Genomic DNA, 27,561 nt, shown 5'->3' with positions numbered 1-27,561 from the left:
TGTAGGAAATTCATCATACCATGGTCGTTGTGATGGTCCCTCGCCTGGGGAGTCTGGGCCTTCCTGGATTTCCTCTCCGGTAGGCCCTGTATGGGAGGCAATACCTGTCCCAAATATGTTAGTAAGATCATTATCCACACTAGTACCTCCTTGAGCTTCCATTCTTTTCTCCATGTCCCACAACGCTTCATTGAATGACTGCGCTTGTTGGCCTGCTTCATGTCCTTCAGTTGTTTCTGTATCTGTTTCAGCAGGACGATCACATTCTTCTTGTCTTTCTCCTTCTTCACCTTCCTGGTCCTGTTCCTCTGTGACATGTACTTCCGTCTCACTTTCTATGCTTTCCTGCTCTACTGCGGCACTTACTTCAATCCCTCTTTCTGCCACAGCGTGCTCTTCCCCTACTTTCGCTTGTCCCTCTTCTACTTCCTCTTCTCTTTCTTCAGATTTTGTAGCCGGTTCCTGTTGATCTTCTTCCTCGGGTTCTTGTTTTTGTGCTTGCTGCTCTTCTTTGTCTAAATCTTGCCTCAGTATTCATCGTTGGGAAGTCCATATTCATAGTTTCTTCAATACAGTCCGTCAAGTGCTCTGTACTTTCTGAATTCACTTTCTGGATTATTTAGTTTCAGGTTAGCTTCATTGGAAAGGCCAACCAAGATCTCCAAGGCTGATTGTAGGGAACCCATTCTGCAGTATGCTTTCATAGAATTGTTCATCTGGGGATCCTGGTCCTTCTTGGGACGTTTCTCTGGTAGGCCCCGTCATTGGGGGCAACACTTGTACCAAGTATGTCAGTAATAACATCCATATTAATATGTCTTTCTTATTCATTGGTATTGTAGGCCGCAATTGTTTTCCACCTTCTCTCCTTCAGCGGTTCATCCTGTCCTAACTTGCTTCAATAATGGCAACAGTATGACTATTTCATTTTATATGCATAAAGCACACTGTAATCACCTCATATGGTTTACATTTTTTATATTAACTAACAATCATTACTTTCTGCATTCATTTGGTTAATATATTAAATGATTTCCCTTATTAGAGTCATTTGCTACACACACATTTGTTGCATCTCATTTCTAGCACTAAATAACACATGGGTCCTCTGCCTCCTCCAGGCAGGAGCCAGGCATAGCCTGACTTTGTTCCAATTAAAAACATTAGATCATCCCATATATATACACAACATTTTTCATGGTCATTCACAAAAAGGCTATAATTCTCCACAGAGGAGGTAAACTACCACAGGTGTTCCTTATCTTAAAACTCCCTACTCATTCACTTATCACATACATTTCATTTCCTCCTGTTTCCCAGGACTCTCAATGTCTGTATCACATTAATTAATTTTCCCTGAAAGCTAAGCTTTTTTTCATAGTTTCAAACTATATCAGAGTAATTCAGAGTATTAAATCAATAAAAGAATTATCAAATATATAACATATCATTGGAGGAATCAATTTCCTCCCAGTTTGGTCTTTCTGTTGCATTGGGCCATTTACATTGATCAGTACTTCATCTGGTTTTTTATTTAATCAATGGTAACACACAATATTATATTATTCCCCTCTCACAAATTGTTGTTTCAGTTATTATACCAATGTATCTTTTCCATTCTTCATTACTTTTAAAATGTATATGAGTTCAATTAAAGCATAAGTAAAAGTAATAAATCATCTTCCAGTCTAAATTCATTATCATACAAACATTCCCCATGTTTGTTTAATACTTCTATAAAATGTCAAGCACTCCTTTGTCTGCAACGGTTCTCAAAACTTTACCCCCAAAACCAATCTATAAATAATCCTCTACACAGGGTATGATCCCCTGACAACACAGTGACAGAATGCTTAGTATATAACACTGTGATAAGTTATTTTAGTAAAGTGGTTATTAAAATGCTGTCGGGTTCAGTGGAACTTTTACATTTTTGAGCAGGTCTCTTCTAGACCTCCCTTTTGATGCTTCTGATCTAAGTGCATTCATCCACTTCCTTAAACCCCTTTCAAACCTTCTTAGTCAGGTCTCCAGGGCGGTGACGCCCCTGCTTTGGTTGCTTAACCTTTTATGTCAAGTCTTACCCGTCATTGGGTCGTAACCTCTTGCCACTGGTCTTGATGCTGCTCAGTCCTCAATCCTTAACAATTTGCTATCAGTAAACAGATATTTTCTTTTTCAGGGAGTATCACCAGAGAACCGACACAGCCAATGGAACATCTACAAATGCTTAAATATGGAGACAATTCAAAACATGGTTAAATTCAAAAAAGCATTATTAAAAATTCATCAATCTATTAAAATTGTCCAAAGTAAAAGTAAAATATGCTAAAATTGAACTCATTTATAGATAATTAATTTCCATTCAGGTTTTATTTCTGCTACTTCAGCAAATGTTACACAAACCTATGTGGGGACTAACATCAGAACAAAGCCTCTCACGCTTCTAGGAAGCTTAATTAAAAACATCACCTCAATTCAATAATAGTCTCTAGATAGTTTTTGAACCTACATTTATTCTTTCAGATGAATTTTCAACTTAATCTCTTTTCTTTAGTATAAACCCTTAACTTTAGATTGTCCTCTTAATATATGAAATCTTTAATCATTGATGAGGAGAGCTGTTTGAACTCCTTCATATCACTCTATCTAACATTATTGTCAAGGCACATCATTTTACATATAACAATAAAATCAAACCAAAATAAAATGAAATAAAACACTTATGAATATTTCTTCAAATTCTGCTCTTGTGTTTCTGTTTCAAGCAGACACTTATCAATTTTAGACTGAGAGTGAGGAGTGGGGCATTACACTGTTTCACAATAATACATTTAATTTATTCTTCAACAGTAAAAATAGTGATATTTATAATAACTGATTATATTAACTGCTTTCAAACTTTCTCATCTCACACCATTTAAAAACAAAAACTACTCTCATCAAAAACTACTCTCATCTTACTTTCTTCTGTCCATTCAAACAACATACAAATAACCTTTTAATCTTTAATAAAACAGAACACAATGTCTTTTTCGACATTCTCTATATAATCAATACAACTTATGTTTAGCCTTCTGTTCATGCAGAGCTTTACATTTACAACACCTATCTTATTATTAATATATTATAATCCCTTTTTATTATTAAGTAATAATTTATTATTACTACTTTCTCCATTTCTTACACTTTCTCAGGTGAAGGAACTTCCATTCTATCTAATAAAATAATATAAATCAAGTTTTTAAACTAACAGAAAAGTAAAAGATTAAACAGAATAAAGTCTTAAAGACAAACATATCTAAAAACATATCTCTTTTCTTGTATTTTGAAATAATTGCTCAGTAAGATACACTACGTACTTTTAATTTCTCATGACTCTTACATTATTTATTTATTTATTTATTTTTTATCCAAATGTTTCATCATCTTTTAACAGTTATCACTATTATACCTCTAAAATTACACTTTCATGTATTAACTATGGCAAACTAAAATAGTAGTAATAGAAATAGACACTCAATCAGCACTTTATAGCACACACTAAGCTCCTTTTTTTTTTTTTTTTTTATTTCTTTATTATGAGGGTACTCTCTGGAAAATTTGGGGGAGTAACCAATCCAATAGGTAACTCTATAACTTTGCCACATGTTTGTAATATTTACTCTTCAAATCAATAAATCAGTGGTTAGCTGCTGGATTTAAATTTAGACCCTCAGAACAATTTAGACACGGGCATTGAACCCATTGATGGCATTCTGGAAAATCATAAAGTGATCGTATAAGACTGAAATCAACTTTTCCAGAGAAATTTTAATCCACATTATAAATGGCAAATCAATAATGATTACCAGCAGTAATGAGCGCAGGAGGATATATCAGATCAATCACATCATTTTCAGTCTTCTTTGTGTCCGGATTTCCTCCTGCAGCATTAGTAACTTCTATAAAATCATCTTTCTCAGCCGTCTGCAATGGTGAGAAACTAGTTCCAGAATGAGTTAGTGAAACAACATACACATAATTATGACAAAAGAAACAGAATAGACACATGAATATGAACTTATTAACATTCATATATGAGGAAGTTATGATGTTCAATTTAATCTTAACCTTTCTCCATTGGCTTCACCTGCCCCAAAGACTAATTTTTAAATGATCCAAATCATTCTTAAATTTATGTTCCTTTAATTTTAGTCTCAAATGCAGCTTCTCAGTGTATCCACGATCAACCAAGACCGATTCTGTGTATACCAAACAAAAAATAAATAAAATAAAAATAAAATAGCTATCTATCTGCTTTCTATCTTTTTCTAAAGTCGGGGCCCCTTTCTGTCTGTCTGATGACATCAAGAGAGGCCTGTTTCCCCTCAAAGCCATCCTCAATGCCCTCATCAGACAGTCCCTATCAAAAATAAAAAATCTCTGCCTATCTTTTGTTGGTTGATCAAGTTTACACCAATAACGCTGCACTCACATTTAAATTGTTCTCCAGACATTTTTAAAATCATAGAAAATTCAAAAACAACTTTCTTGTGTTTAATTTAATAATGTTAAAATAGTATTCTCTCATAAACTGGACCAGACAGAACATAAAATGGACACATGAATGTGAAGTTTTCACATTTAAGGTTTAACTGCATAAGATACAAAATATAATTTTCTTATTTTATCATATCTTTGGTCCTCTTTTGCCATTTGCTTTAATATAACAACACTTATCTTAAATACAACCTTGGTTTAAAATACAATTACTTATTTGACTTTAGTTTAGCGCAATACACTCGACTCAAAGCTTTATTGTTTGTCCAGATAATGCGATTTCCCAAATGCAATTCAATCACTTTAAAGTTATCACTTTTTTATAATCGAAATATTCTTACTCATCACTTTGATATAAAAGGAGTTATGATCTGACACATGTTCATTCAACAGCTGCTCCCTCTCAGTTTAGTTAATCTTACATCAGGCTTCATTCATGACATGAAAAGAACAGCCCAAGAATAAACATTGTTCAGTCCGCTAAGGGTTAACTTTTTGATTTCATGCACATTTTTGTTTTAAAGCTATTTGTTTGTTTATACTGTATTATATTTATCCTTATACATACATACATACATATACATATACATACACATTTACACAGACATACAAATATAATTTTTATCATTGGTTTTAATTCTACAATCATAATATTTATTAAGTGCCCTCTTTGTTTTTAATCATCAGATCTCTTCTGTCTCTTATATTGATGAAAATAGTCTAAATAGATTTTCTTTTATGTAAATTGCATACATACTCCTCATTAGTTATGCAGCAAAGGATCAACCACTCTATCTGGATGGATATTTATAGGGCTCATATAACATACACTTCCATACGCAATCACACTTCAGTCATACTTCCCATACTTTAAAACACAGATTCTCTCACAAACACAGAAACTTTCACACTTTTTACAAACACAAGGACTTTATAAACACAGAGCTCTCAAAAAATATTATACTAAAACAAACCTATTACTTCTGCCCCTCCTTTAGCTCTCCTCTTTTTATCCCTCTCCTTTATTTCCATAAAAAACACTCGTTATTTACAATGGTTGATTGCTATATCTGTTACTTCTTTTTATATTAAAACTCATGTACTTCCACCCACAGAGGTCACATCCATTTTGGGTCTCTGTTCAAGACAATTTCTACATTGGTGCTAATTCTCCTTTACTCTCCCTATTAAAAATCACCTTAACATTTTTAACTGTATTTAATTTGTTCATAACTCCAGAAATGATCACTAATTCCCTGTGTTTCTATTATTAATATTTTTAATTCGATTTCTTTTCTCCTCTCAGTTAGTCTCCTCTCAAATTCAGTAACATCTTATTTCCACATTATGATTTCTGCTTCAGGAGGAAAACTGTAAAAAAAAAAAGTATTGTTCTGTTTCTCTGTGCCTGCTCAAAGCCCTCCCTTTACAGCTCCCTATTCTCACTCTAGCAGCCCCTCCCTTCTCTCTTTCCCAGCACTCAGTCTCCAGCGTACTGTAAGAGAGAGAGAATGAAAAAATCAACAACTGTGCTCATTTATCCGAGTCTTATCAACTATACTTCTGGATAACATCCAACTAAATAAACAAAATATTTATTACTACTAATACTTATTTATATATATATATATTTATTATACTTATTTTTATTTCTTATCTCTTCCCCTTATATTTATTTATTATCTTTTATTTCTTTCTTTTTACTCTTTTTGTTATCCTCTTTATTTTCTTAACTTATATTTTCCTCTTATTCTTTTATTTTATTATTTGCTTATGTTCCTTCTTTTATTGCTTATATGGTTTCACTTTATTTCTTCTCAAAACCAACTATTTGTTTATTCATGCTTTATGTTTGTTAGTATAATCTTATTTTGTGAATTACAAAACTTTTCTTAAAACATGGTTATACCTCACATACTACTTATACATACATCTTGGGTACAAAGTCTAAACTGGATAACATGATTATACATTACTTATTTCTTATACATACAGCATGGTCACAAGTGTTTAAACTAATGCATTCATTTTTCTAATTATTTGCTTTATCATGCATTATACTTTCATTTTTGATTACATATTTATTTCAACATGAGCAATACATTGCTTTCACATAAGTAATGCATCATTATCTATGTCTATATTAGCAATACACACTTAAGTTTTGCATTCTGCTTTATATCATGCATATCTATGTTTCCCTATCCAAGTCTGCCCTCTTAAAACAACGTTTCCCAATAATGTGCCACTTCAGATTTCAAGTAAGGAATATTCGCCTCCTTGACTGACACTTTCAAATGTCCCCTGTATATATCTATCTCATCTCTATGGCCTGTTTTACAGAGTGTAGTTATGCGATCCACAAATAATTTAGGATCTATGTTCCTAACCGCAACATCCAACCAGTTAACAAATGGCCACTCCTGTTCTATTTCTCCTAAATTCACCACTTCAGTTAAGGTTCTCATTAACTCCTTCTTTTTTGCAGTTAATTTTCTCTTCTGCCCTGCGTAATCTATGTACTCTGATTCTTTCCAAAAATGATCGCTGATTCCCTTTAACTCTATCAGCACTCTTTCCAATTCTCTCTCCCACTCTTCAGATCTGCATTGATCTCCAACTTTACAAAACTCGCTTGTCTCTGCATTTTTCTCTAGTCTTGTTCACTGTAATGGAAAACTTTTTGCCTTTTCTTTATCTTTTTCCCAATTATTCTATTTTTTCTCTTCTGAATCTCCCCTTCCCCTCACTCACAGAGCTGTCCGTTCAGCTGACCAGTGAGTGAGAGCAAGGCAGGGAGATATCAGAGAAGCCGGTGCCATTTTGCGTCTTTATACTTTTTCAACAATTGTTTTATTCAATTCTCATTTAGCATTTCCTTTGTGCACCTGATTCTCTGTATTATTCTGCCTCTGCACACAATACATCATCAACACTGCAATCATGCATTTGAATAAACACAAAAACAGCGCATTTAGTACCGCAAGCACACATGCACCAACGACATAGTTAGTCATGCACATTATTCATTATCTCAAACATGCACATAGTTCAACATTTCCCCGTTTTCTACACAGTCCGGGTTCCGTCAAACACTTCAATAAATAACTAAATCTAACACCTGGAGGAATTTTACGCGAATTTCAACCACCCGAGTTAGGATTTTCACCTGTACAGGATTTTCTCTGCCACTTCTTGGCCAAACCTTGAATAAATGCACCTAACCGGGAATTTTCACGCGTCGTCGCTTCTCGACTCACCTCCAGGCCTAGAGTTGCTTCTCAACTCTCTTTAGTCGCTTCTCGACTCTTTAAATATATTTTAGTCGCTTCTCAACTTTTTAAATAACCTTCAGTCGCTTCTCGACTTTTTAAATAACTTTCAGTCGCTTCTCGACTCTTTAAATAACACTCAGTCGCTTCTCGACTTCTTAAATAACACTCAGTCGCTTCTCGACTCTTTAAATAACATTCCTTAAATAATCCCACCTCAAGTTTTTGAAATCTGGAACTCGTCTCTATTTTAGCCAATTAGTTCGAATTATTCTATGTCCGGACCGGCAAAAGTCTTAGGGAAGTCACTTACTGGGACTCGCTACCACAGATCACACAAAAACACCTTAAGCAAAGATGCTTACCTCAGTTTCTGGCACCGGTGTTTCTGTGCGATTCGTGCAAGCCATCCCACCAGCGACCTCTGTCCCCTTGACCTCAGTGCCGGCCCCACGTTGGGCGCCAAAGATATGTTGTGGAATATCACAATGAATCTCTCTAAGTTGTAAGAAAACTCTCAGAGTCTTGAGTACCAGATGCCAAAGTTGTAGTTTATTGAACGCCAACAAACATGAGACCGGCCAGCTGTCCGTTCTGACTGTCTTAGTCCAAAACCTCCTCTTCTATACAGTTTGTTATCTGGCATTACCTCATTTCTGTGCCCCTTTGTTATTTTTGTAACCAATGGATACTATTTGCCACCATTATCTCACAGAGCCTTTTGATATCTTTTTACTGGTAGAAACTTGGCTTTAGTCTATCTTCAAGGTCCTTAGTCTCATTATTTTGTTACAGCTGGGTGCTCTTTGTGGCCTCTGCAGCATCAACACTTTTAGTAACCTCATATGCCCTCTCCTGGTCACACAAAGGCCAGGAAACTCATATAAGTATTTTGATATATAAGAAACATACTAGAATATTGAAAAATATACTATAACATTCATTATTTTTTGGAACCCATTCAATTTTAATATTGTTATTAATTGTAAACAAATACTAATGTACAATTTAAGTCGTGCACTTTTTAAACCTCATGCTTTTATTTTGACATTCTGAACTCTCCAGGAAGTCCTGTATGTGTCTTTTTGCAGGCAAGTTCACATTAGTTTAATTCACTTCTTATTCAAATTCTGGTCAAATGCACCTCCGGTGCTGTTATAAATGCATATTATAAGTGAACCGAACTTTTGAGCATCAACATATGAGATGTTGTTCGTGGAGTAGCGCTCATATATTATAAAAATAGCCACGGTTGTGTGTGTAAACAGAGCAGCACCATTCACTGATGCTCTGGTGCTGTGCGTGCATTTTATATATTTACTTATTAAACGCAGTCTTTTGTGATTCACAGAGCTATTGCACATTTTCAAGTGGCTGATCACTTCACTCCTGGTGAGGGTTCTTTAATGTGAAACTAGGGAAATCTAGTGAATTGCAATGTCTTATGTTTTTTTAACGCTTCTATAAGATTCAGTGATATTTTTTTTGTATATTGTGCTGTTGCGCTCGTTTAAATTCTCACACACACACACACACACACACAATGATTATTTAATAAAAATGATAAAAATACATATTACTGTGAGGATAAAAAATGTATTAAAATCAGATGCGTTTCTGATTTGTTTATACGTTCCTCGTGACTGCATAAAGATATTTTTCTCAAATCTCTCACTACCTTTAAATATACAACTTAGCTGGCTAAAGCATAAACATGACTGGATATAAACTAATGCAAATAGATGGTAATACATTTTATTTAAACATTTGTGTAGGACTTTTGTGTTTTTTTGTCACATTGTACTAACCACTTGAGGTTAGCTTTAATGTTAGCGTCCTCTCAGCCCGGTCTGCAAACATACTGCTGTTCTCTATTAATGCAGCATCTATTCAAGAAATGAATTACTTTCAGGACATGACAACATGTACTGTATACATATCTTTTAGTTGTTGGTGTTTTAAATCTGCTTTGTTCAGCTCCATTCAACGTGCAGTCTCACGTGTCAAAACAACCACCACGAGGCATCAGTGCTAGTTTTTATTTCACCACTAGAGGCCGCTCTCATACTGTATAATGACAGCTCGCCCTTCATAGCCGCTCCAGCACCGGACACAAAGGGACATAACGGAGGAAAATTATTGGTGTGGATTTTTGCTGATAACGATAGTTCCAGAAATCATTATCGGTGCCGATTAATCGGCTACTTAGTAACACCCCCTTGCAAGTATCCCAGCTTGTAAAAGCTTTTTGTAGCCAGCTAAGAGTCTTTTGATTCTTGTTTGGGTGATTTTTGCCCATTCTTCCTTGCAAAAGGCTTCTAGTGGATTGTCTTGCATGCACTGCTCTTTTGAGGTCTATCCACAGGTTTTCAATAATGTTTAGGTTGGGGGACTGTGAGGGCCATGGCAAAACCTTATGCTTGCACATATTGAGGTAGTCCATTGTGGATATTGAGGTGTGTTTAGGATCACTGTCCTGTTATAGAAGCAATCCTCTTTTCATCTTAATTTTTTTTACAGATGGTGTGATGTTTGCCTCCAGAATTTGCTGGTATTTAATTTAATCCATTCTTTCCTCTACCAGTGAAATGTTCCCCTGCGCCGTTATCTGCAACACAAGCCCAAAGCATGATCGATCCACCCCCATGCTTAACAATTGGAGAGGTATTCTTTTCATGAAATTCTGCACCCTATTTTCACAAACATACCTTTGCTGATTGCGGCCAAAAAGTTATATTTTAACTTCATCAGTCTGCAGGACTTGTTTCAAAATGTATCAGGCTTGTTTAGATGTTCATTTGCAAACTTCTCATGCTGAAATTTGTGGTGAGGATGCAGCAAAGGTTTTCTTCCATGAAGGTCATATTTGTCCAGGTGTTGCTGCACAATAGAACAGTGCACCACTAGAGTCTGCTAAATCTTCCTTATGGTCTTTTGCAGTCAAACAGGGGTTTTGATTTGACTTTCTAGCAATCCTAAGAGGAGTTCTCTCTGGATGACAAGAAAAACAATGACAAGCGTTTCATGAGCTTTAAAGGCTTTTATTGGTAAAAATACAAAATGTATGCAAAGAGTCAATATTTACAGTGTTGACCCTTGTTTTTCATAACCTCTGCAATTCGCTCTGGCATGCTGGATATCAGCTTCTGGGCCAAATCCTGACTGATGGTGATACATTCTTGACTTATTAGTGCTCAGATTTGATCTCAATTTGTGAGCTTCTGCTTGTCCACTTACCTTTTGAGGTTTGACCGCAGTTTCTCTATGGGATTAAGATCCGGGGAGTTGCCTGGCCGCTGATAAAAAATTTCAATGTAATGATCTCCGAGCCACATCATTATCACTCTTGCCTTGTGACATGTTGCTCCATCATGCTGGACAATGCACAGATCATCACCAAATTGCTCCTGGATCGTTGGGAGAAGTTGCTTTTGCAGGACGTTTTGATACAATTCTTTATTCATGGCAGTGTTTTTGGGCAGAATTGTGAGAGCCCACTCCCTTGGATGAAAAGCAACCCCACACATTGATGGTCTCAGGATGCTTCACTGTTAGCACGAAACAGGACTTGGTAGCGTTCACCTGTTCTTCTCTGGACTATCATTTTCCAGATGTCCCAAACAGTCGGAAAGGGGCTTCATCAGAGGAAATATCTTTGCACCAGTCTTCTGCTGTCCAATCCTTGTACTTCCTGCAGAATTTCAGTCTGTCCTTGATGTTTTTCTTGGAGAGAAGTGGCTTCTTTGCTGCCCTTCTTGGCCATTGTACAAAAGTCTTCGCCTCACTGTGTGTGCAGATGCACTCACAACAACCTGCCGTCAATATTGAGCAAGCTCTGCACTGGTGGTGACACGATTCTGTAGCTGATTCCTCAGGAGGAGACGGTCCTGGTGCTTGCTGAACACTCTGGGGCATCTTGAAGCCTTCTTCACTGCAGTTGAACATATCTCCTTGAAGTTCGTGATGATCTGGTAAATGGTTCTTTCAGGTACAATATTCTTTGCAGCAATTTCCTTAGATGTGAGGCCATTTTGATGCAAAACGAAGCAATTCTTCCCTCCTTTTATAGCAATCAGTCTGCTCTTATAATCCAATCAGAATGAAAGAGTGATTTCACCTGACTAATACTCGTTCACACTTTCCCATGTGCTGCTGATGTGATTAGTGAAATGATGTTGGCTGGTCATTTTGTGCCAGGACCAAAAAAACTGTGAAATTTGGGTTATGTGATAAAGTTAAAAATGATTTAAAATGCATCTGAGCACTCTGCACAATTATCTAGAAACAATGTGAATCAACACCAAAACAACTAAAGCAGAAAAATATGCAAAACACAAAATGTATGTCACTGCCAATACTTTTGGCCACGGCTGTACATTACGAACTGAGGGAACGGCTACCTGAAAATGCTTTGCTATGTTCTTATAGACTTCTCCTGCTTTGTTGGAATCAATTATTTAAATTTTCAGAGTGCTAGGCAGCTGTTTAGAGGAGCCCATGGCTGGTGATTGTTGGGACAAGATTTGAGAAGTTAGTATATGTATAAAGCTTTGAAATTTGCATCACTTGGCCTTTTCAAACGATGATTGTGAACAAGCCATAGCCCTAACAAGCTAATTAAAGTCTGAGACCTTGGTAAAAGTTATGGGCTCAAATCTCTTGGGCTGCCCAAACGTTTGCATGGTGCGTCTTTACTTTTTTTTCACTCTAAAATTGTACAAAATACAAATAATACACTTATTTTGCTTAAAATGTTGAAAGAATGTTTTATCTTTAACGTTATGCCTTTTGGAGATCAGTTCATCTTCTACTCACTTAACTATTCACCTCAACAAAAATTTTGACCAGGGGTGCCAAACTTTTACATGGCACTGTATTGCAACTTCATATCCATTTGAACAATTCTAGGTAGGAATGTGAATCAGACATTATAACCATACACAAAGAGAAAATCCATTGTTGCATGCTCATTAAACTGAAAGTTCTGCTTGTTCATGTTCACAACTTTCATACACGAGAATGAAATATCTGGCATGAGACAGTTTTGGATCGCTGAGCACAACAGTATTGATGTGGGTGGGGGAGAGTATGTTAACGGGATATTCTGTGTTCTCTTCAACATAACGTCTAGTTTCTGTATCTTTGGCATGCTTTCAATTACCACAGACATTTATTTAGACTTGTGCCTCATTGTGTATAAATGAACAGGCAACACAAGGTATGGTAAATAAACAGAAAAAGCACAGCGAATAAACATTTAAAACACACCAATGAAATGGTTTGATAGAATTGCTTTCCAACCCTGCCTGTGCAAAGTTATATTAAATCTTTCAACTCATGTCATGAACAGCTACAAAAGGGATGTGATGTACAGTAACTGCATATATGACCTTTGATGGTGTTCTACATCCACAGAAATTACGTCCGTAAGACATAACCAGAACTTCTTCCACCCAGAAAAGCAGTCCCACTTCAAAAGGATTATTTAGATATAATAATAATAATAATAAATTCCATGATTTTCATTTATTTATTTATTTATTTTTATGGGAAAATAGAAAATTGTTTGGGTAGATTTTTGGGGGGATATAATGGTGTACTTATGATTAAACTAATATAAGATAACTATCTTTTATCCCCTATTTTTGCCCCCTAAAATTCTGTTGAAATTCACTTCAATTGAACTTTTCGAAATGATTGTCTGTAGTAATCAACAGCATACCACAGATGCGGTAAATAGACAATAGGTTGAGAAAAAAATAACAGAATACGCCTTTAACAGTGGATTGCTTGCTGTGAGTGATTTAAATCCTATCTCAAGCTACAAAATGACAATCCTGTGACCCTGCATTTACTGTTATAAATGTAAATGTTAAACTCACAGTTATTCGTCACACTAACCCTAGAAACATTTGCTTTAACCCTTAAATTAATGGGAATTTCACCAAACACTCTTACATATTCGGGTGTTTAGGGACACGCCACTTATATCTATCACAAAAAGACAATTAGAAAATAATAGAATAAAACATATATTTATAATAATATATAATTTTTATATAATTATAGTAATATCAGCGTCTGGTAAGATACTTGCCTTAATTTCTCCACTCAGTTACATAATGTTATAATTATATTTATTATTTAATTGGGTTTATTATAAGCAGCCTCTTCTATAAACTCATGCAAATTTATAATGTATAATTAATAAATTACAATTAAATTAAATCAATAAAATAATTAATTATTTTTTATAGTGATAAGTCATTTTAAATTTAAACTGATAACGTTTAAAAGACATGCTAATTTTATTACCCAAATTATGTGTTTAACCTTCTGTAATCTACAACACAGACACTCCCACCTCTGTAATAAACATGGAGTTAAATCAGTTAAATCTCAGACGTCAGGTGATAATAATTGTAACTCAAATGTCCTTTAGAAAACTAATCCCTTCCGAATAGGGGTTGCTTAAGATACACATAAGCTACATATTTATTTTCTCAGGCACTTTTTGAGTATAAATAGATGCACAGCTTACTTAATTTCAGTAGTAGACCAAATAACAACAGCCAAATCATACTGTTCATGTGTTACACTTAGTATAGTTTACTTCCACGTTCATTCTTTGTTAAGTAGCAATGCCAAATATAAATCAAATCAATCACTGACACATCAGCATCACCAGAGGAAGAAATAGCAGACAAAATGTGTGTGTGTGTGTGTGTGTGTTACAATATTTATAAGAAAAACTTTGAGGAATGCTAAAGAGGTGTGCTCACTTATATACCGTATTTACGGACACTTACCGCACACAGAGCACTGTGTGCTGCATGCCCTTTCAGTAAGTGTCAGGCACCCCCACCTACCCCCACTGTGTCTGAATGGTGTTAGCGTTGCCTTTTTTGTCTGGCCATCTCTCAGGTTATGGGCTGGTGCAGGAGGAGCTGCTCTCCCCCGCTTCTATGCAGTATAGCCTGCCCTCCCCACTGGGTGTTGAGCCCTACTGGCAGGAGGTGTCCAGCATGGAGTGTGCCCCCATTGCCACCACCGAGGAGGACACTATGATGGAGATGTCAGATGTGCAGGTGTGGCCAGCAGGGGTCAGTCCATCCCTGGTAACTGTTGAGGACTCGTCCCTTGACTGTAGCAGCCGTGCAGATGACTCTGAGGGTAACACGTTGAGCCTGCCCTGCAGTAGCTTGGGTAGACCCAGCAGTGGAGCCAGCGGGGCCAGTGGCTCTATCATGGAACTGGAGGAGGAGGAGGAAGAAGAGGAGGTTGATGAAGATGACATACAGCATGAGCCGGTGTCCAGGATTGTAGAAAAAGCGTGGGCCAGTGGCGCTGTCCCAAAGGCCAACTACAATGGGCAGGCTGGAGGTCAGAGGTCGGAGGGCAAGAGGACAGAGGTGGTGGCAGGTGGCAGTATGACTGGTATAGCTAGAGGAGGAGGAAAGGGTGGAAAAGGGGCAAGTTCAGAGGAAACGTTTTCTGTTCTTACAGGGCAACAGATATACGCCCAGTTGTGTGAGAGAACGGGACTGACTCGAGCACTAGAACACAATGGAGACAGGTAGGGATTACTTTGGTACCTACCATTATACTGCCTACATATGTTTCACACATCTTATGTCTGCAGGCAGGCTCGTGTTGTACTGTCACACTGACAGCATGTCTGCTGCATAACAGAATTAAGTACAATTGACCACATTTGTGGCAGAATGTTGATTTCCACCAAGATCAATAAAAATTCAGCTTGTCCCTTGTTTATTTAAAAGAACATATATTTTGGTTACAGTGAGGCACTTACAATGTAAGTAAATGGGCCAAGTCCATAAACATTAAAATGCACACTGTTTCAAAAGTATAGACACAAGACGTAAACATTATATGTCTAAACATGATTTTAGTGTGATCAAATTGTTTACTAACCATGTCTATGTAAATTTATATTGAATAGTACAACTTGGTGGTCACGCACAATGCTGGTAAACCCTGTAATCTGGTAAACGTGGAAAATCTGTAAAATGTTCATGTCTTGGGGCTATACTTTTGAAACAGTGTGCATTTTATTGTTTAGGGGCTGGCTCCTTTTCTCTTCCATTGTCAGTGCCTTACTCAAACTGCAATTTTAGCTTTTTTATTTGTATAAATAAGCAAGGGATGAGTACGTTTTTTTCTGTGGCATTTGGCTTTGAAATAGTACTTTAATAACAGCCAGATATTATAAAACAGTTTTGGGTAGTATGCTATTGAGAATTACAAAAAATTTGATCTTCATGAAATGTAATTTACATAAGGGGCGTAACATAAATATGAATTATTCTACACAGAATGGACAAAGTGCAGACTACATTTTATAAATCATCTGAATTAAGTTAGAATTACTTAAAAGAAAGTGATTTTTGTGTAACTTGTATAAAGCTTTTTCAAAGAATTGGTATCATTCACTCAATTTTTAATGTTGCCTTATAAAAGCCTGCATTGCAAAATATTTTGTTGATAAATAGGTTTACAGTGCATTTTCAACATATTTTCTTTCAGAGTTTGGTGTTTGAGGCGTGACAAAATTAGACATGGTGCAGAAACTCTACTACACAGCACCATGCTGCTCACATGGACATTGATATTTGCAGGAATAAATATTTGTCGCTCTCGCATCACAGATGCATGATGTGTGAAACAGGCATTAGACAAACAAGCAACGTTTACATAATCTTTGTGCATCCAAATTTGCAGGCTTGGTGGTGGTGCTTTCCAGCCTTTCTCCCAGGAGAAAGAAGGCTTCGCTGACTCCCTCCACAGCTGGTCCCAACCCAAAGCAAGACAGACCATGGAGGTCATGATGTCATCATCCCAGGACCACAATCAGTCACGTGTAGCACAGGAGGCCCTGCTTACACCGGTATGTGATACAGGCCATTCGGAGGTCCTGCGTGGGCGTCTGCTGGGCACTCAGCCCTTTGAGAAAGGGCTGGGCTTCTCCCATCAGGAGGGGGAATTACGGGCATGGGACAAGGACAGACGGAAGGCACAGGTGTGTCCTCTGGCCTGTCCAGTCTGAGCAAAGAGCATGTTTTTGGGCAAGGAGCTAATGTTTAATAATTCACTTATTACAAACTTGAAACATAACTATTATTTTACACCTTGCAGAAAGATGATCCTATAGACCTCACTGGTGATCATCTACATGAAGAGCAGTTTACCGATGAGCATGGGAATGTTGTAAGCAAGGTGAGTGCCTCCTTTAATTTCAGGTTTATTATGGTGACTAACATAATTATATAATGATCCTTTGCAGTGTAAAGACTAAAATATACTTTGGTTTTCACATGCTGCTACATCTCGTTGAGTATGATTTAAGATATAGTCAGCCGGTTGATAGTTTGCTGGTTTGCAACTGTTTTGTTGGTTTATTTAGTGAAAATGACCATCTGATTCATTATCGAGCTTATTACAAGACTACTTGCCAAATAAATAAATAAATCGACATGAAACATTAATTTGCGTTAAAATTATTAAATTATGTGAGAAGGTTTGGTTTATGTCTGAGTTCTGTTTGTGTTATTTTGTAAATAATGACCATCTGCCTGCTCATTATCCATCTTTAAAAGGCTACTTGCTAAAAAGGTAAAAATAAATTGACTTTGATATTCGGAAATATCAGACTGCTAGATTGTGCCATTGACCAATCAGAACCGAGTATTCCAGAGCCTTGTGTAATAAAAAAAATGTCAGCACTGTCCGTGTGCAGCCAAGATTTTCTGCCTCACGTACCTGTACGCGTCTGTGGCCATCATCTGCGCATGCGCCTTAAATTGACTTTACTAACACTTCCATACTTGTTTGTGGTCATATGCGTGTACCTTGAAAGGTTAGAGCGCTGAACTGTGTAACGTAATCGCATGTGGAAAAACAAAGTATTATGGCCGAAACTACTCTACGCAAGTAAATGTAAACACTTCTATCTATGCATGTTGCGTTCTCAGTGTTGCAACAAGAGCCTTCTTCCACAGTCAATTTTCTTTTTCAATTACTATCATGGTGAAGCAACAGTCTGAAGAGAGTCTTACTGAGCAAGTTGGTTAAAGTCAACATAAAATGCCATATGTGTTTTAAGAGAAATTAATAATAAAAATAATTAAGTAAATAATAATAATAATTAAATGTAGACCCCCCAGTGAGCAAGCTAAATGTGAATGTGGCAAGGAACACAAAACTCCATAACATGTTGGTTAATGGAGAAACAGAACATTGGGTGAAACCAGACTCACTGTGGGGGCCAGTTCCCCTCTGGCTAAACAGCATGAATATAACGGCAATATTAGTTATTTATGTGCAGTGCAAGCAGGGACGGACTGACAATCTGTGCGTTCGGGAAAAGTCCAGAACGGCCGTCCAACCGAGGGCCGTCCGTCGGCACAAAAAAAAGTATAATAAAGCAATATGAACAGCCAACAGTAGGGACACTAATACGATCACTTATATGCAACGTGTAAAAAAAAAAACTGAGGAAGAAGAGTCGGCCTACTAGCCAGTTTGTGATTCGTCCCCGGCCGCAGTCAGATTTGTAATGGAAGCAGGTCAGTTTAGAAAAATGTACAGTTTTGTACATGAGCTGCAGCCAGGACGAAATTAACCCTTTCGCACGTCACGATCACACACACACACACACACACACACACACACACACACACACACACACACACACACCAGTGTGATTAGAACGGTCAGTGCACCGTGATTAGCTGCTAATATTAAATGTGCTTTCGGCGTTGGCTGGCGCTGAGCCAGAGACGGACGCGTTCAGCGCTGTCATATCACAACTTAGTTTTCAGTGTTTTCAACCACATAATGTTTCTTTTAGGTTTTAGGTTTCAGACATATAATTTCATTTCACATACGTAGGTACTAAACAAACAATACAATACATTTAGAGAGACATAGAGTTTGTAAAATACACACTGATGTCTATGGAAACGGCAATAATATTCCTTTCCATAATAATTAGACACGTTTTCTTCATATCAATCAGATACACATTGTGAAAGTAACTTTAAAGTTTACTCTATTCTTCTCCCAGTTCACCGGTCACTTACTTTCATGTATTTTGGGAGAAGTGGATGAATTAACGTGTTGTAGCCTAATGAGGCTTCATTAATAAACAACCCCAATTATTATCATCATTGGATTTGAGATGTTACTTGCTGTGAATACCTTGTCTGATACAGTATTGTGGCATATTATCAGGACATCCTGGCTAGTGTCTGTTGCGCGGCTAGTGGCGAATGGCCGGATGATGGGCCTATTTGGAAGAAAGTCCAGGGCTGTTTTTTAGCCCCAGTCCGTCCCTGAGTGCAAGTCATGGTTTGAAATTAGTCAACTTAAGTGTTAAGATATAAGTTTATAATTTTTCCATTAATGTCCATCCTGGATTATCTGCGGAATCTCACATAGATGCACTGTCCTTTGTAATATCATATATTTCTGAATGAAATGAGATATCCAACAAGACAAATGTAAAGTGGGACTTTATCCATTTGGAATTGATTAGATTATGTAAACTTGGTGTTCCATATCAGAACGGAGCCAGACAGAATTATAGTTTGCTAAAACAATGCCTAAATAGCTATTTGACAATCGTTAATGAGGCCCTATTATGCTTTTTGGGATTTTATATTTCCTTTATTGTGTAACATAGCATGTGCATGTAAAAGTTCTGTAAAGTTACAAAGCACCAAGTCCATGCAAAAGGGAGTTATTCTCTCCCAACAACACTGCTCAAGAACTAAAAGAAAAGGGCTGTTTGTAGCTGAGGCCAGGATGAGTTGAGTTAGTGTTGTCACCATGTCAAGAAGATGCTGTTTTCTTCACTGCAAAAGCAAAACCTCTTTGTTTGGACTTTCAAAGGCAGATGAATTGAAGAATCAGTGGTTCAAATTTATTTTAATTATTTAGCAGTACAACCACAACCAATGCCGGATTTTCAAGTCGGTTACTCCTGAAAGACAGTGCAGTTCCCACTTTGTTGGGACAATCTGGCGCTTAAGGATCACAACCTGTAAGTATGGTTTATTATTTGTCGATTTATCTGCTACCGAGATTTCAAATGCAGAGTTTTGTGTTGTAGCTACGGTGTACACCCAGTGCACAGATGTAGGCCTCTGCTAACCTGCTAGCTAATGTTATTGTTTTGAAATAGATTTGCTAATCTGCTGGTCCACTTTTACCTACAACTGTGTAGAATTATGCAAATTGTTTGTCATTCTTACTATCAGAATCCGTTTTATTGCCAAGTATGCTTACACGTACAAGGAATTTGTCTTGGTAAGAGGGGCTTCCAGTGCACAACAATACAAAAACAGCAGCAAGACATAGATAATAATAAAAAAATTATTATACATTTATGTACATACACACAGACATACACCTTCATACATACACATACGTAGTGCAAGTCTAATACAAATCAGTTAAAGTACAGTGTTATGTACAGTGCAATGTATGTAATGGCAGAAGAGGATATGTTGGATAATACAAATTGACTAAACTGTGTATTGCACATAATTATTGCTCAATGGGGCGGCTTTAACTGTTCATGAGATGGATAGTCTGAGGGAAAAAACTGTTCCTGTACCTGACGATTCTGGTGCTCAGAGCTCTGAAGCTTCGGCCAGAAAGCAACAGTTCAAATAGGTAGTGGGCTGTGTGAATGGGATCCAGAGTGATTTTTTCCTCACTCTAGAAGTATAAGTATGTATAGTTCTTGAAGGAAGGGCAGGGGGCAACCAATAATCCTCTCAGCAGTCCGAACTGTCCTTGTAGTCTTCTGATGTCTGATTTCATAGCTGCACTGTGAGTGATATGCATCCTTTATTGTTGTGTAGCAGTGATCCAATATATTTCTGTCTCTGATTGGGCATGTAATGAGCTGTTTGTATTTGGGCAGTTCACGTGTGAGATTTGCTTTGTTAAAATCCCCAAGAATAATAATAATTGAGTCTGGGTATTGTTGTTCTTTGTCTGTAATTTGATCAGCCAGCTGTTGCAATGCTATGTTCCCACACGCGTTTGGAGGAATGTGAACACACACCAGAATAAACGAAGAAAACTCCAGCGGCGAGGAGAATGGCTTACAGTTAATAAAGAGCACTTCCAAATTAGGACGGCACATTCTCTTTAACCTTGTTATATCTGTACACCGACTTTCATTGATGTAAAAGCATGTTCCACCACCTCTTGTTTTCCCCGTTAACTCCGCAATGCAATCAGCTCCGAACAGCTGAACGCCCGGCAAATGTAACTTGCTGTCCGGAATGGCTTCACTCAGCCAGGTTTCTGTGAAGCACAAGGCAGCAGAGTTTGAAAAGTCCTTATTTGTATGTGTGAGGAGATGTAGTTTGTCCGTTTTGTTAAGTAGAGAGTAGAGATTTGCTAGATGAATGCTCGGCAGTGCTGTTCAAACACCACGCTGACAGACTTTAACCAGCACACCAGCTTGTTTGGCTCGCCTACGTCTCGTAGCGTGTTTAAACAACACAGCTACGCCTCTGACTAAAATGTACAGCAAAACGTCTTAATATTCAAAAACCGGGAAAAGATTATCTGGTATGTGCTGCCGAATGTTCAGCAGTTCATCCCTGTTAAAACTGACTGGAAAAAGATTACTAAACACAGTACAAACAAACAAAAATAGCAAAAGAATTGGAGAGCTCCACACCTAGGTGGCCATCTCAGCGTAATCATTGTCACATTACATGAATAGTGACCAATGTGGAGATGGATTTATTTTTACAAACGGTCATTTTACAAATGCAAACCACGGTAGTGCTCGGCTAACTTGCTGTGTAATGTTATTGTTTTGGTAAGGGTTTACTATTCAGCTGTGGGCCGGCTTTCACCTAAAACTGTGTAACAAAATGGTAAATCTCAAGAGTCTTATTAATTATATAATTACAAGCTGTAATGTTACGACCGCTCTCCACAGTAGTCCACGGCTAACTTGCTCACTAACTGTTAAATATACCCGGTAATGTCCGGCCGGGAGTAAGCCTCTGTTCTCCGTTCATTGCTCTGGCGAAAAAAGTTCAGCTGCACCCAATCTAGCAAAAGATGATTAACTTGGATGCACTACGTGTCTTTTACTCTAAGCTTTGTTAGGTTCACAATAATCAACAGTGTACTTATCAGAAAGCTACAAAAGTAAAACTTACCACTGTTAAACATCCTGCTCAAGTCATGCTTGTGAAGGTTGTCCGTGTCGAAATGCTTGTTCTTCCAAACTTTCAATTTCAGACTCAAATTGTTAGAGCAAAAACTGACGCAACTGTTACCATAGTTACAATAGTGTTTAAAGCGGTTAAGGAAGCCTGAGGCTGTGTCTCGTTTGGAAGGCTGCATGCTAGGTAGGACGCATCCTTTAAAGGCTGCAGTATACCGAATGTCCTCCTTTAAACAAGCCTCATTTAAATGAGACGATCTTTGTAGGACAAATAGAAACGGAAAGTATCATGGTTGCCCTGACAGCACGCCACTCTTTAACAAGTGTGAGCGCTTTGAGTGAGAAGGGAACAAAGTCCCTCTGGAAGGGAATGTATGAGGTACATTTTAGGAGAGTTATAATGATGTAAAGAGAAAAGAAAATAGATTTTACAGGTGTACTTTTAGTCTAATACTTTATTTAAATTATTATACATATTATATAATCTAGACCCATCTACTGAGGTACTCAGTAGTAACTTGGGAATTAAAATTCCTTGTGTTTGAACATAATATTCACGGGCAAATTGGCATAATTTTTTTTGGACATTTCCGTTGAAGCAAAGAGTTGTGGGTTGTGAGTGCCCACAAAGGATACACCTCATGCATCCTCAGAATTCCCGTGAAAGAAGGTTGCATTCGATGGCTGTGTCCTACTCACTTTTCTGAAATAAGACAGCCTCGATGACAAATGCAATCTCCGGAGGATGCATCCTTCCAAACGAACACAGCCTGAAACTCAGTTATGGTAAGGGCCATTACATTTCTGACACATGCTCTACACGGTTGACCAATCACAGCAGACTAGGTCAGCTGACCAATCAGAGCAGACTGGGCTTTTCGGAAAGGGGGGCTTTAAAGGGACAGGACCTAAATTAGAGCGTTTGAGCCAGAGGATGAAAATAGGTTTAGTAGAAATGTACAGCATGACAAAAATAATGTGTTTTTGAACATTAAAGCATGTAAACCTATTCTAATAGACCCCCAAAATAAAATCACAAACCTGTAAATGAGCATAATATGGGCTCTTTAACATTATCCAATCACCTCCACAGCCTGAGTTACATCAGTGGAAAGTAATTTCAGAGTAAGAGTGATTTATACAATTTTGATTGAAGATTACAAGACAAATTTTTTTTTCCTTTGGAATAGCATGCACAGATTATAAGGTCACAAAAAGACCCAGAATGCTCCCTAATAAAGTAAATAGGATAGATTTTGATTTCATGTTGACTTTAAATTAAAATGTTGATATGTTTATGGCTAGCTACCAGAATAAAAACATATAGTTTAATGGCACAGTCCTTTGAAGCTAACTCTATCATTGCCTCGGCGAAGCATTCATGACTGTGTTTGCGTATTTGTGTAGAGTATTGTTTCTGGCCTAAGATTCGATGCAAATTTGTCAAATCTATTCTGAGCTCATCTTTCTACTTTCCTCTCGCTCCTTTTTCGTTTCAGTTGGGTGTGGATGCGAAGAGGGATGTTCAGGCTGTGAAGCACTCCAGTCTTCGGAGAGTAAAGCACTGAAACTCTTACTGTCCTGAAGGTATGGGCAGGTAAAATGTATATGATTGTCAGAGGCGCATGATATAACTTTAAAAGTATATTTCTGGTTCAATACAAGATACGGTCTATCGACAGTATTTATGGCATGATGCTGTTTACCAAAAATAATTATTGAATCGCTCCTTTTCTTAAAAAATAAAAAAATTAAAAAAAAATTAAAAAAATCTAGGTTACAGTGAGGCACTTACAGTGGAAGTAAAGGGGGCCAATCCATAAATGTTAAAATTCTCACTGTTTTAAAAGTATAGCCACAAGACATTTCCAAGAAAAGTAAATTTTTTAAGTAATCAACATTGCACCACAAATGCTGTCGAATGAGATTGAATATTCCTTTAAAACCCATGTGGTAGGCTAGTTTGCTAAGATTGAGCAATATAACCATCATCCGTTTGTTTTAGCTAGAGTGACTTTAGTTGGCTCGCTTGTGGCAGAGGATCTAAAATCTCTCTTTGAAGAAGTCATTTGTTCATGAGGAATTGCTCTTTTTTCAGAGTCGGACATCCACTGCCAAACCATCCTTCACCTGCACATGACCGGGACAGGACGAGACATGGAGGGATAAGAAAAAAGAAAAAAAAAAACAACGGGAGGGAAAACATGTAGTGAAAACTCCACATCCCACCCAAAAAAAGTCAAGCATCCATGGACCATCACTGGAACAAAAAAGAATTCAAGTTCCACCTGTAGTTTTGTAACATTTTTAACAGAAAAAAAATATACAACTGTAGCTTAGGGCATGAACTTTTTTTACAAAATGTGAAGAAAACAACCAAAAAAAGCAACAAAAAGTGCTTCCTGTAAACTGTAAACGCATGACTGACTGATGGTGCATGACCTATGAGCTGTCATTATCTAAAAAAACTGAAGGGGTACAAGGTAAAGGGCCGTCCCAGGACTGGGTGCGGGCAGAAAACACAAGGATCTCTTATCTTGAAACAAGAGAGACTCTTGAAAGAGAGTCTCCGGAATACAACAGCCCTAAAAAAGCAACAGTTTTTTATTTTGTCAAACAGATTGTCATAACACAGCAGCATAGTTGATGCTAAGCCCCTCCCTTCATTTACACAGACCCTTTATCCTCTTATTCTATGTAATATATGCACTCTATGCTTCGTGAATGTGCGTTGTGTGTGTGTGTGTCGGTATCTAACGCATGTGTAATCGCTTCTGGCTTGGGACTGAGCTTTTTTCTTCATCGGTCAGAGCTCATTCAGTGTTTGCCATGGGAATGAGAAGAAGCCACTGTGCTCTCCTGCTAGTGAGTGTCTGTGTGTTTATTTCCAGGCTTTGTGAAATGTATTTGTGTTCCTTTGAACTGTCTGCCACCTTTTGCTTTTGTCTAATTTTGTTTGAATTTAAAGAGCCCCTCTCTTCAAATTAGTATTAACATTTGATCAACTTGAAGGTGGTGTCGCTCTATGTATGCACAACTCTCCCAAATCCTTGACAACCTATGGAGGACACATGCTTTCTCTGTCTTATAAAAATTGACCATCCATTCATCCACATTTGTAGCTTGGCTGCGTTTTAGGAAATCGCTAAGTCGGAACGATTTCAGAGACTAATGTAGCATTGCATGCTGGTTAACACTGCTTCTCTTGGGCCTGCACATGGCCTGGAAGTTCTTATTTATTTTGTATTATTAATCAAGCTGTGCTGGTGAAATCAGATTGTAGCTGTGAAATGTTTGGGCTTGGAGACTGTATTATCTCTAAGTAACTGCCTTTGTAATGTTTGGGATTTAAGACAGAGTTATGTGAATTAGAAGCGTTTTAAACTTCGATGCTCTTCGATTATACCTTTTCTTTTGCATTTAGATGTACAGTGAAAATAGACAGATAGATATACAGACAGCACTGTGACAGTCAACCTTAAAATTGACCCCTGAACTGTGAACTCACAACTGTCTGTCTCAATTTTTGGCTTCAAATGTCTTACTTATACCAACAGTGTTATACACAACCTGTTCAACTATGGGAAGCTTAAAAGTACTTTAAATGCAAGTACATGCAACCAATGCCCTATTTGCATTGTTCACATGTATGTTTTCATAGTCACCTTTATTATTATTTATTTTATTATGAAAGAGCCCAAACATACACAAACTCTTAAAGTATAGTCTACCAAAGCAATAATATCACACGTGCTGACGTGGGATACTGCGTTCTTGTGTGTGTGTTTGTTTGTGTGTGTGCGTGTGCGTGTGCGCGCGCATGGGTGTGTGCATGTGTGCGCGTGTCTATGAGCGCTTGTGTGTTCAGTGTATTCTGTATTTACCCAACATTTTAGTAGCATTTGTATGATATACAGTTATATGTCAGCATTCATGAGTATCTCACAAAGGTCCCAGTATGCAATTATGCGATCTACGTACCAGCTCAAGTTCATTGAGCGGGCGCTGCATACCGATGTGTGTACAAGGTAGCTGTGCTCAACTTTAATGGGCAAGGCATCGTTTCTATGAATGGCTAGAGTCAATGGCAAGCATAATGTTGAAAATCAGGGACAGTACTCAGCCTTTAATCACAGCACAGTAGCTTACGTAATCATGAGCACACAGTGATTTCGGGTCACACATTCATTTAGTTTAAGTTGAGGGATGTGAATGAATGAATGAATTTGAACCTATTCTCCAAACCCAGAAAACAGAAAACTAAACATTTTAGGAATGCATGGAGAATTGGACGAATGACAATGATTGTACTTTGTATTTAAAGATCATAAATGAGATCCTATAGTTTTTATTTATCTGGGTTCAATTTAATGGTGTGCTTTTATGAAATTTCACACGTCCCATCTCACTAGCAGTCATCAAAACACTTCTGTCTCATACTGTATATTATGTTCTACTGTTCACTCAGGTTTGTGTTGACAAATGATTTCTCTTCCATGTCAACTATCAGGAGAATAAGGATTGTCAGTGAGTGGTGTTTGGATGCTGGAAAGGGGTGTTGGTGACTTTAGCATGCAGGACATGGATACTTGTTGAATACCTTATCGCTGATGTAACGGTTGTCAAAGACCTAAAATATTTTCGTTTCTGAAAACAAAGGAAAAGGGAGAGAATTTTTTTTATTATTATTATTTTTAAGAGAAGAAAATAATTTAACATTGCAATCATTATGTATTAAAAAGAGTTTATGTAAAATGTTTAACTGTTGCAAAAATCTAGACTCCACCTATACTCCTTTAGAATGGATAAATGACAATATTAACGCAATATCATATTACTATGTACTAAGGAATGCAACTGCGCACATGCACAGAACAGATGTTTTTAATAAAGAATATATGTATAAATATATGACAAAATATATTTAATTAGAATGCTATGCACCCGTATTAGAGTCGTTATGGATGTACTTTAAGCATCTTGGTTAGAATCAAGTAATACCAACATGCCCATATCATGGGGAATGTAGAGGCTTTGTAGTTATTTGAACATGTTTTCATTTCCTTTAATTTTTTTTATTGTAATGGAAAAAGGAAATACGAACATTGAATATGTATTTAAGCCTTTTATTCGGACTCATTCTGACATGATATGTATAGACCATTTACCCTGCACACCAGCTCAGATCATTTACAAAAATTAATAAAGAAAGATGTGACATATTGTGACACCGTGTGCGTGTGTGAGAGAATTTCAACTGGACCCTTTTCACAGACTGTGACGGAATCCAGCAACTAATATATATTTAAATAATTAGTGTAAAATTATAACATTATTAATTGTGATATATTTCCCAGGCATCCATTTTTTAAAAACTGTCAACACTGCTGCAGATGTTTCTTTTCTTTCTTTTTTTAATGCAACGAGGGAGTGTGTAAATTTAGCATCTTTCTCTCTTCAGACTGAATATTCTGGTTTCAATACAAGCTCAGCTCAATTGATAACATTTGTGGCGTAAATCTG

General features: G+C 37.2%; 1 protein-coding gene across 1 annotated transcript in view; it reads left to right on the top strand.

Annotated features, from left to right (window-relative positions):
• Window positions 1-27,252, top strand: part of ank1b (ankyrin 1, erythrocytic b) — a 157,275-nt gene extending 130,023 nt beyond the window's left edge. Inside the window, exons 39-43 of the mRNA XM_052103869.1 lie at window positions 14,739-15,390; window positions 16,557-16,854; window positions 16,971-17,051; window positions 23,538-23,625; window positions 24,137-27,252. Coding sequence (XP_051959829.1) covers window positions 14,739-15,390; window positions 16,557-16,854; window positions 16,971-17,051; window positions 23,538-23,606 — 1,100 coding nt within the window. The 3' untranslated portion in view covers window positions 23,607-23,625; window positions 24,137-27,252. The remainder of the gene's footprint in view (window positions 1-14,738; window positions 15,391-16,556; window positions 16,855-16,970; window positions 17,052-23,537; window positions 23,626-24,136) is intronic.
• The last annotated feature ends 309 nt before the right edge of the window (window positions 27,253-27,561 follow it).

This window comes from Xyrauchen texanus, chromosome 34 (assembly GCF_025860055.1).
Source record: "Xyrauchen texanus isolate HMW12.3.18 chromosome 34, RBS_HiC_50CHRs, whole genome shotgun sequence".
NCBI lineage: Eukaryota > Metazoa > Chordata > Actinopteri > Cypriniformes > Catostomidae > Xyrauchen > Xyrauchen texanus.
The sequence above is the reverse complement of the archived record's forward strand: the minus strand, read 5'-3'. Positions and strand labels throughout refer to the sequence as shown.